The 10,831-nt window shown below is 35.6% G+C and overlaps 1 protein-coding gene across 1 annotated transcript; it reads left to right on the top strand.

The window, feature by feature from the left end:
- The first annotated feature begins 965 nt into the window (after positions 1–965).
- LOC105054382 (probable cinnamyl alcohol dehydrogenase 1) lies at positions 966–10,604 on the top strand. The gene is made up of 7 exons (XM_073245711.1): positions 966–1,068; positions 2,119–2,218; positions 3,173–3,286; positions 6,724–6,954; positions 9,073–9,358; positions 9,995–10,145; positions 10,269–10,604. The coding sequence occupies exons 2-7, from the start codon at positions 2,130–2,132 to the stop codon at positions 10,463–10,465; spliced, it is 1,068 nt and encodes a 355-aa protein (XP_073101812.1). The 5' UTR covers positions 966–1,068; positions 2,119–2,129; the 3' UTR covers positions 10,466–10,604.
- Positions 10,605–10,831: the final 227 nt, after the last annotated feature.

Consider the following 10,831-nt stretch of genomic DNA (forward strand, 5'->3'; position numbering starts at 1 on the left):
TGCTTATTGGAACGTGTAATAAAATAACAAACACAATAAAAATAAACCGCAGACTGACACCGACTTTGTCTACGATAGAATAAGTAAACCAAATAATTCCTCAGAAGAACTCAGTCTTTGATCTAGATTTCTCGTGGAGTCATTTGTCCTTGGGACTGACGTTAGGGAGGAGGTGTATCTCAAGAACGAAGGAAAGACCAGGTCTTGCTTCTTATACCTAGTTTGTTGGAGGTTGGAACATGTAATAAAATAGACCCATCTTTTAAACTAGATTTATCCAGGAGACTATTGTTTTGGGGGTGGTGTCAGGGTTGCGGTGTATCTCGAGGATTGAGAAGGCGTAATCCTGCCCCGTATACTTCACTTGCTTTGCTCCGCCATGATTTGAGATCTCCCAACTTCCTCATTCACAACGACCGGTTTCAGGATCCAACGCAGATGAATAAAGTCCAATCTCTTAGCAAAATATCAACCCGGTTTGGCTTTATTGGTAATTAATGAGATCATTTAAGTCCATAACTCAACTAACCAAAATATTCAATTCAGAAAAAATTTAAAATGGATGAAATTAAATTAGATTATGTTGCTTGAGTAGGATCACATGAAATGTATCAACTTTGGAGTAGTTTGAAACATCATAAAAGAAAATTAGATTGAATTGCTCGAACTTTCTATGATAAATGCTCAATATACAAAAAAAAAAAAAAAAAATCTCATGCACAGAATTATGTATGTGATGCGTAGCTCTCTATTTATGCCTTTAAGAATCTAACTGGAAGAATATTGTATATTGTGGCTTGGCCTAAAAATTACGGGGTTTGCGTCGGGTTAAACCAGCTGGAGTTAGCTGCTCCCCCCTGCGGTCATGGTTTCCTTAGCTTTACCGTTAGTGAAGTACAATCATGTTCATCAAACGGCCACTTCCCGTCTTCTATAAATAGATAGGAAGATCATCCGGCTCTTGTAACGTAGCACAGCAATCCCGCCAGTGAGTTCGAGGGAGACGAAACATCTCTCTCCACAGCACCGCAGCAGATCCAAATCGCCCGACCGTAATCCTCCTCAAAGGTAACCGTGTCTAACATTGGTTTTCTGTCTTTGCTCGTCTGAGAAATCTTTGTTCTTCCATATCCGATATTCTTTGATGCTTCATAATCTTTTTCTGACAATTTTTCCTCTTTTTTTGTGAATTCTTATCCTTGGTAGCTTTGGTTATATATTATTATCGACACTGGACTAGTTATTTCATGATCATTAAAGTTCTTGTCTTAATCTTCTCAGATGGGGAAGAGGGGCAGCAATTTTTTGTATTTAACCCCCCACAAGTTGTATTAGGAAAACATTGAAATCGCAGAACTAATGAAATGGGTAGAGTTTTGGAGTTCTGGTTCTATCGTTAGGAGATGTTTGGATCTTGGGAGGCACAATATACGTTGTATGTTTAAACAGAGGATTAACTAAGTTTCAGTCATGCGCCGGTAGAGACTTCGTTGCAACAGTAGCAAGAATCATAGAGCAACTGCGATTTCAATGTGAAAGACTACTCAATGGAGAGATTTGAATTTGATTTTTTCTCAGTGAAATCAGGTGGGGTCTTAGCTTCCATTTTCTTTAAAGAAATTGCTGTTACCATATCCACCTAACCTTGCATGCTTTATTTGGGAGCATAATATTGCAGAGAAGTTAAAGATTCCAACTATATGCTCGAGCATTTGTTTTTTTACTTGGTGTATGCGTAGGCGTGTGGGGGTGCGTGCGTGAGTGAGTGAGAGAGGGAGAGAGAGAGAGAGAGATGAAACTGTTTATCCCCAATCAATAAGATTTAGCTTTTTTCCTGCCAAAAGCTTCCACTCATATAAGACAGGGGAACTTTATAGCACAAGTATAAGGAATGAAATCAATTATGTGCTAGGCAGTTGTTTAGACCTTTTCTGCTTGAGCTGTTGAATAATTTTTTGTCTTAGTGGAAGAAAAGCTCATGAGTTTGTGTGCCTGCTACATGAATTTTAACTTGTACACTTGATCGTGCTAATATGTTTTAAACAAAATCTGATAATGATATTATTTATGGTGCATACATTGGTTGTTCTGGCTCACATGATGTTTTAGTTGTTGCAGATATCTTAGCAATGGACACCGAAATTGGCAGTGGAGATTGTTTAGCTTGGGCTGCAAGAGATGCTTCTGGAGTTCTTTCTCCTTACAGATTCAATCGCAGGTGCACCTGTTATTGCACATAAGTTCTTTCTAACGTTATCCTAACAACAGAAAATATGGATCTAAAATTCTTTTAATTTTACATTTTTTGCATAAGCTTGTATTGTTGATTTCAGATGGGCATTTAAATGGACATATAATATTATGCACTATGAGGCCTGAATTGTTCAACCATGTAATTTTTTGGATATAGTTATTAATTAAAAACATGCTGTAATGTAGTCACATGATTTTTTTCACTTCTTATCATCATATATTGTCAATGTACTTTTCTAAATCTTAGTAGCAGGAAACTGTCATTTAGGGTGGTGCATTCGCTTTGGAATCTCTCTGGAATTTCATCCCTGGTACCTGATTTCTAAATGGTTCCTTATTCAAAGTAATTTTAAAAGACCTGCTTCCCTGCACCCGCACCATTATCCAAATCTGCTCTGGCGCCGGCACCCACTTCAGGTAACTAAGTCCCAAATAACATTACAGGTATGCTGAAAAATTATGTTAGTAGTATAGTTATCATACTCTTATAATTATATTAGTAGTATAATTGTCATGTAGAAACATAGCATATGTTTGTTATACGTGTTGATTTATCAATGTGAACCAAGTTTGTTGAAGGTTATGCTTCAAGTTAATTGGTATTGTTATTTAAATTTGGAATTTTTAAACACTATTTTTGTGTCCAAAATGGATGATACTTCTTGAGCCTAGCATCAGGGATAAATGGATAATATTATGTGAAGTTGTTTAAAATTCTATTAATTTCATCATGTTTCTTATTCAGTCTTCTGAACGTGCGCTGGAACTATTAATTTTAACGACTAGATGGTTCTTGGTTTATTATTTTTGTCCATACTCTTCTCCAAGATGTGACTTAAGTTAATTGTTGTAAGATATTTTGTCTTAAAACAGCAGTTTTATCTTGAACCATCATTAAATTGATCTGAAAGTCTTGCAGAATTGTTGGAAGCGATGATGTTCGTATAGAAATAACATATTGTGGAGTTTGTTATGCTGATGTCATTCGGACTCGAAATGAGCATGGTCACTCAAAGTACCCATTGGTGCCTGGGTATGTTTTTCTTTACTCAACTATATTGCATAGTTTTCATTTTTCAAAAATGGTACAAACAGTGAAGATATCTGCTCCAAATTTTACTATGATAATGTCATATATGAAAGTTGATGGCCCTGGCAAAAGAGTATGGTTACAGAAGAAGAAAGACTGCTTGATGGAAGTTTTAAATGTACATATTTTTAAATTGGATAAAGATTGCTCAGTGAATTCTACGATTTACTAGATTTTGACAATTAATATGTTAATACACTGGATTCTCCAATTTGAATTAGAAGAAAATTTTGGAAGAAAGAAACTTGTTGCCTAAGAAGCGGTCTACAAGCTGATTGATTATCAACTAAAATATGTGAGACAAATTCATGGAATAGTGAACTGGTGTTCTTGTCTCTAATTAACAGGAATAGAGGAATATACGTATTTTATCAGAAAAAGAAAAATTGTTTGGGTGTATCTACCTTCCTATGTCAAGGTAAATTCGTGTGCTCACATTGGAAAAAACAACACCAGTTAAATGAAGGCTCACATAATTTGTTTTGGTTTGGTTGGGGCCCACCAAGTTCCCATTCAACTATTATAGCCGAGGTTTGAAGTATCAGCCAGAAATTTGGAAAAAGTTGAAAAAGAAAAGGTAAATATGGGGAAAAAAAGAACAAGAAACCTCTTGTTATATAATTTTATAACATATTGTGTTTTTGTAATATTTGGATTTACAGTATGATGATCTCAGGCTGAAAACTAAAACTATAAAGAATCATAAAAATTGTTAAAAACCAATGAAAATGTTAAAGAATTATGCTGCATTCAATTGTTTGATAATAATTTAATCCTCAAATCTCCTCACAATGTAAATATCTACAAAAGTTAGCTGTACTGATATAGAATGACATATGAATGTGAAATTGGATATAATGATCTCCAACTTGGGTGGCCCATGATTGATTTTTAAATGATTAAATCTTTTAGCCAAGATAATATGTACGCTTTAGTCCATCATCTGTGTCTTTGTGCATGAGAGAGAGAGAGCACATGGTTATGGTACACACACAAACATGCATCAAACCTAACATCAAACGAGGAAGCAATATCTCATCTATATGGAGTTTGTATAATGCAACAACACATCCACCATAGTCTGATAATATAGTTTGATTGAATTTCTACGTAGCATCAGAAACCTATGATATCTAAAATGCCAGATATGCATAAACTGTTTATGAAGTTTGGGGCAAGTACAGAGCAACCCCTTCCTCTGGAACTGAGAAGTCTCAATGATAAGGAAAGAAAGTAAGATCTTAATAAGGAAGACATGGATGCCATGAGAAAAAAATATGTACAAGTCCAAGTTGTAAAGCTCGGCCTAACATGGGTGGTCAATGAGGCTTATAACGTTTGGCTTGATCCAATTTAGAGCCTGATTCTTTGCAGCCTAGACCCTACCTGAATGAGGCCTGACATCCCAGGCCTTATGCCAATGCAGGCCTACCAACACTCCTAGGTGATTAAGTCAATCCATCAAATCTGATAAAAGAAATATAAATGAGTATCATGCCTAGAGCTTTAACGTTGGTGAGTAAAGTTTGATAAATCTTTCTCTTGTTTTGCTAAAATGAATTTTGAAAAGCAAGTATAAAAGAGAAGTGCGAATACAATGTGGGAACATTAAAGTTGTTTGGAAACATCACAGCATATAGATTTATATGAGCCTGCAATACATGTAATTGAAGTGCCCTCAAATAAGAATTTTATTTGGGGAATGATTTTATGTTGCATCCAGTTTGAAGTGACCAGCCTGGTTAAGATGCTAAGTTTAGTTTAGGAGTGGTATGACAGTGTAATTTAGGTACCTGAAATGCTTAAAAATAAACTAGATAAGCTGTATAGACAACATCTGAGCAAATAGTTCACGAACAAATGCTTTTAACTCTGAATTGGACTCTAAAGCATGCCCGGTCCTTGTGGTCCCCTCCACAAAAAAGGGAGAAAAAAAAAGAATCCATGCTTATTTATCTTATATTTCTGATTAGCTTAAGCACTTTGTTGATTGGATGGGGTCATTTTCTTAGTGGAAATGAAACAGACTATCAAGAAACTTGGAATACCCTCTATTTGAGTGTAACCTGAGGACTCTGAACAATCTTCCACATAATTCTAAGGCCTTGGTCATGGAAGATATGCTTAATATCAAGTTATAAAGGTTGTTGACTATGGTAAATTTGTAAAGCTTCCGTACCACTAAATTTCAAATAAAAGATAAGCGATAATCTTTGTTCAGTGGTGACTTGCACAATTCTAATATGGATACTAGCTTATAGCTGTTCCTCAAAAATCCTGATTGGAAATATTAAGGGGTTTGTTGACTCTGTACTGAATTAAAAAAAAAAAAAAAAGAAAGAAAATTGCTTTGCTAAGGAACAATTTTTCATGATGCATCAAGCATCTTGGGTTTAAAACTCTAATTAGCTAGGTGTGCAAACTTTTGTTGTTGCACAAGAGGGAGAAGGAGAGGGAGGAAGAGGGAGGGGCAGAGAGAGGAGGAGGGCTTACTTGGACATCAATCGACATTATCGGTTAGTGTCGAAGAGCAGCAAGATAAGCAATTGAGTGAGTGAGACAAGAACCCAGTGAGTGAGATGAGTGACTAAATGAACGAGACAAGCAACCAAGTGACAAATGCATGTGGTGGAATTCGAAGCTCCAATCAAGGTGGATGAGAGAAGGGGAGGGGGTGGGGGGGAAGAGAACAGAGCATTAGGGGGGCATGGGTGAGGGCTCATGGGGTTTAAGGGACTGAACCATCCTGATCATCCGCATCTTCCTATTTCTTGATTAGTTCGGTTCAATACAGCCTGAACTATCCGGTTTGGGACAGTTTGACATACCCTAGAGAGGAGTATTCTACTGCATATAATATAAGCTGTGAGTTCTCTATGCTAAAAACTAGCACAATATACATGTTGCACTTCATACAAAATGAATAGTATGAATACCGTCTTTTTCTTTTAAGAAACAGTAGCACTCGAGTAAAATGACATCTTGTCCATGTGCTTTCCATCACTTGACCTTTGTAAACAAATATTGATTGATTCAACTGAAGAAGTGATATCACAAAGGTACATCTGATGTCTGAGATAATGGTTGTATATGAATTGCAGCATACCTTTTCTTATTTTATTTTATAGAACACACAATTAACTTAAATAGAGCAGTTGTGTTGATGATTGGCATAGTCTTCATCAGACAGAAAAGATGAAAGGTGCAATATATTTTAGAAAACGACTTTTGTGTTTCCAAAAGAAAAATGATGAAACACTATGCAACAATTTCAACAGCTTAAGCAATATGTGTTACTTGTTATATTTCTTGATGAAACTATCAGATAGATTTTCCAAGATATGTATTTATGGTATAATATTTGGCTATCTATATTTTAGGCATGAGATTGTAGGAGTTGTCACGGAGGTTGGTTCCAATGTTAAAGGTTTCAAAGTTGGTGATCATGCTGGTGTTGGCACATATGTTGATTCATGTGGAGAATGCGAGTACTGTAATGGTTTTCTAGAAATTCATTGTTCAAAAGGACTAATTGGCACTTTCAACTACCTCGATTCAGATGGCACAATCACGAAAGGAGGATATTCCAGCTACATCATAGCTAAGGAGAGGCAAGTTATTTTTCATGAGCAGAAATTTCTTCTTCTGTTATTTAGACTTGATTTAATCATACCATACTAGAAAATCATAGCTTATAATGACAATTATTTTTTATATGGATTGCGACTTAAGGTCTTCTTTCTTGATAATCTAATGGTACTGATTTATTTTTGTTGCAAAACATATTTCTTGAGCTTTGTTGACAACTCAATTTTAAAAATGTTAGATGTGATTCTTATGTTATTGTTTCATGGTCCTCATGTTCAAGATGTTCTATTTAATGGGAAGTATGTAAATGAAATCAAGATGTTCTATTTAATGGAAAGTATGTAATGAAATCATGTGGATTACTGACAAACTTTGGAGGATGCTAGTTCAGTGGATTTGAATGTAGAATGTGGTATAAATGGTGATGAGATGAGCATGTTGACATGGCACATTCTGACTAAGTCTGTCCTGTCATTTTGGATAGGTCATGCAAGAAAACAGAGTGAAGTCAAGGATTTATTAAATGAAGTTTTGGTAGCTAGATCAGTCCAACTAGTTTTGTCGAATGTTGTGTGGTCATTGCATGTTAGTAAGAGATCAGAGAAAATTTGTAGGACCGTAATATAAACAACCAGCAAATGTCAGGTAGATTAAATTGCTGGGTTATAAGAGTAGTAGTACTCACTGTATAGGATGAGCATTGAAGATATGCGAGCATTAATTCGGAAATGAGCAAAGCAGTAGGAATTTAATAAGCAAGGAGGCCATTTAAGGAATTCTAGACATTACATAAATTATAGGTGAGGTTATATACCATAGACATACGCTGCTGCTTTATTTACCAAAAGAGATCAATCAAATCCTTTTTAGCATTCCAGATGATAATGAAAGAAGCATATCCTACAATGGAACACAAATAGTGGAAGTGTTTATATTTGCATTGAGGTGCTAGCTTTTAGAAACTGGTCATCAAAAACTTTTAAGGCATGGAATGTTACCAAACTATTGATTGTGGATGATGACACCATGGTAGATTGCTGGATATTCACATATGCTTATTTGCATAAAATATCTTGGAGATTGACTAGAACTCCACCAGTGCTGGTCCTAAGCCCAAAAGAGGTAGAGGATAGACATTAGATTGATAGATGCTTGAAGTAAGAAGCTCAAATTATGAAATGAAACATAAATTTTATATTCGTAAGTGTTAGAATGTCTTTATAACTGACGCTGGAGTTGCTTTGGTATAAATGCATGAATTAGATTCAAACACATATCCAACAGTTTGACTCAAGAAGTAAAAAGAAAAAAAGGGATATACAGGGACAAAGAAATGGAAGGAATTTTAACTAGATATTATTCGTTAAAGTAGTCTAATAAACAAGTATTATTTATCCAAAAACTTCCAAATTAATATAAGAATGCAAGAAACATGAATTTTGTAAGGTTATTTTCATACTACATTGTTGGCCAATTTCTAGAAGAAAGAAGCGCCCACTTCTAACTAGACTGGCTCATCGAGTGGGCTGTGCGGGCTTTGGGCCCCAAGTACCAAACTTAGCCAGCCCTGAGCCCAACCCAACGCGGTAGCTTCAGGCTTTGGGCCGACCTCAGGTTTTCTAGACGAGGTGATAATTTTGCAAAAGGGTTTGGGTAAGCCTACTGGGAAGACTTGAAGAAAAATCCACGCAGTCGGAATGAAATTTAATGGTTTTGGTTATAGTTGAAGTTAATCTTTTAGATTAACCAATCTCTCTCTCTCTCTCTCTCTCTTTTCATATGTGTCTTATGATCCCATGAATCTTACTAAAAGGATTTTTACCTTATCTGGTATGAAAAGCTTTGGGCTTTTGAACTGGTGTGGTGCATGTTACCTAAAATCAATTTTATCAGCTTCAAAATTCTGCCATTTGCAATCTAAAATATGCTACCTTATGGTAATGCATGAGGACAAAGTCCTCACCATCATACTGACACATCTGTAATTTATCTATTAAATGTGATTGGTATATTCATTTGACTAGTTAGTGATTTGCCTTTGTAATTCAGAGTTCTAAGTTAAATGAGTGCATGGCAAATATTTGGATGTACATCAACCTTATGTGCTGATGTTTTCTACCTTATTGGTTGGAAGCGCACAGGTACTGCTACATGATACCTGATGGCTATCCATTAGCTATGGCAGCACCTTTGCTATGTGCTGGAATCACAGTGTACACCCCCATGATGCGCCATAAGATGAACCAACCTGGCAAATCTCTTGGAGTCATTGGGTTAGGTGGCCTCGGTCACATGGCAGTGAAGTTTGGAAAAGCTTTTGGTTTGAAAGTAACAGTGTTCAGTACGAGTGAGTCCAAGAAAGAAGAAGCGCTAAAACTTCTTGGAGCAGACAAATTTGTGATCTCATCAGACCGGCAGCAGATGGAGGTAAATACAAATCATTGTTTCTTTAACGTGCCTTCTATGTTTCAAGCTTCTTTTTCAAGTTTATGGGAGGGCTAAATATGAAGTGCCTAATTCTCTACAAATAAATGGCGACATAACTTAAATTTCTTTTATATGGTCTCCAAAACTTTGCTCGATAATTAAAGCTATCATAGTTTCCTGTTTTTTCCTTTAATAGTTTTGTAGTTGGCGCCATAGCGCAACAACTCCAAGTTCAGTGAGTTACCAAAGGTGAACTTGTGATCTCAATTTCGAATTATGTTTCATATATAAATGTTTTAAACTAAGATCCTTCTATCTAAATCGTTAACCCATTTTCTTAAGATTTTTATTTTGAGGAAAACCATCTTTTTATTTTGTAAAAGAAATATACAAAATTCCATCATTTGGCTGTTATACATTGCAATGACCGGACCAATTCTATCTTGGTATACAAAATTGCCTCCATTTGAATTACCTTAAATCATTTTATGATTTTTTTTTTCTTGACAATAATGGATGTTTTTGTCTTGAGAAAGGTAATCAAGTACCGTAGAAATCACTACTACAACTTCACAGCTGAAATTTTTTGGAAATGGCTTTGTTTGCTGCTGGCTTCTAATGTAGTCTTTGTTGCAGTCTATGACAAAATCCCTGGATTTCATCATTGACACTGCTTCCGGTGATCACCCCTTTGATCCTTACATGTCACTTCTGAAGATTGGTGGAGTTTTGGTCCTAGTGGGCTTTCCTAGTGAAGTCCATCTGAATCCCGGAAGTCTCAACCTTGGTATTCTTCTTGTTCTTTAAAGTAATTTTGTTCATTCTGGTAGTCTATTTTTTTTCCTCAAAGCAGGATGACTATATTAGCTCAAAGTTCTTATTATATTTGACTAAAAATTACTTTTGTTAGGTTCGAGAAGAATTTCTGGCAGCTTGACTGGTGGTACCAAAGAGACACAAGCAATGCTGGAGTTCTGTGCTGCAAACAAAATATATCCAGAAATTGAACTCATCAATATTCAGTACATAAATGAGGCACTTGAGAGGCTTGTAAAAAGAGATGTGAAGTATCGTTTTGTGATCGACATTAAGAACTCTCTCAAGTGATTTCATAATAAAAAAGCTGCTGCATGGAGCTTTCTCAGAGCTTATTTAAGTCACGGTTTATTGTATTCAGAAATGTGGACTCTTAATAATGATATTTTTGCAAGTCCTCGCGGATAAACATTTTAAATTTTGAACTTTTGCTGCCAGAGCTTTCTCTCATATATATATATATATATATATGTTTTTTGTTTGAGGATAATGTGTTATTTAATCTGGTTCCATATACTCTGGGTACTGTCATGAAAAAGGCTTTTGGCCAAGATTCATATTTTGCAGGATTGTAAATTTAAATTTCTATGATTTAAGGTTCTTCCGCTTCCCCTAGGTGAGGAGGAAAAAAAATGAAAAAATCCAAACAAAAACTGT

This window comes from Elaeis guineensis, chromosome 11 (genome assembly GCF_000442705.2).
Source record: "Elaeis guineensis isolate ETL-2024a chromosome 11, EG11, whole genome shotgun sequence".
In the NCBI taxonomy this organism is placed as follows: domain Eukaryota; kingdom Viridiplantae; phylum Streptophyta; class Magnoliopsida; order Arecales; family Arecaceae; genus Elaeis; species Elaeis guineensis.

Excerpts from the sequence above, each read along its gene's own strand:
- LOC105054382 (XM_073245711.1), top strand. The coding sequence starts at position 2,130 with ATGGACACCGAAATTGGCAGTGGAGATTGTTTAGCTTGGGCTGCAAGA. Across the intron at positions 2,219-3,172 it reads CCTTACAGATTCAATCGCAG|AATTGTTGGAAGCGATGATG; the intron begins GTGCACCTGTTA and ends AAAGTCTTGCAG. Across the intron at positions 9,359-9,994 it reads CAGACCGGCAGCAGATGGAG|TCTATGACAAAATCCCTGGA; the intron begins GTAAATACAAAT and ends TCTTTGTTGCAG.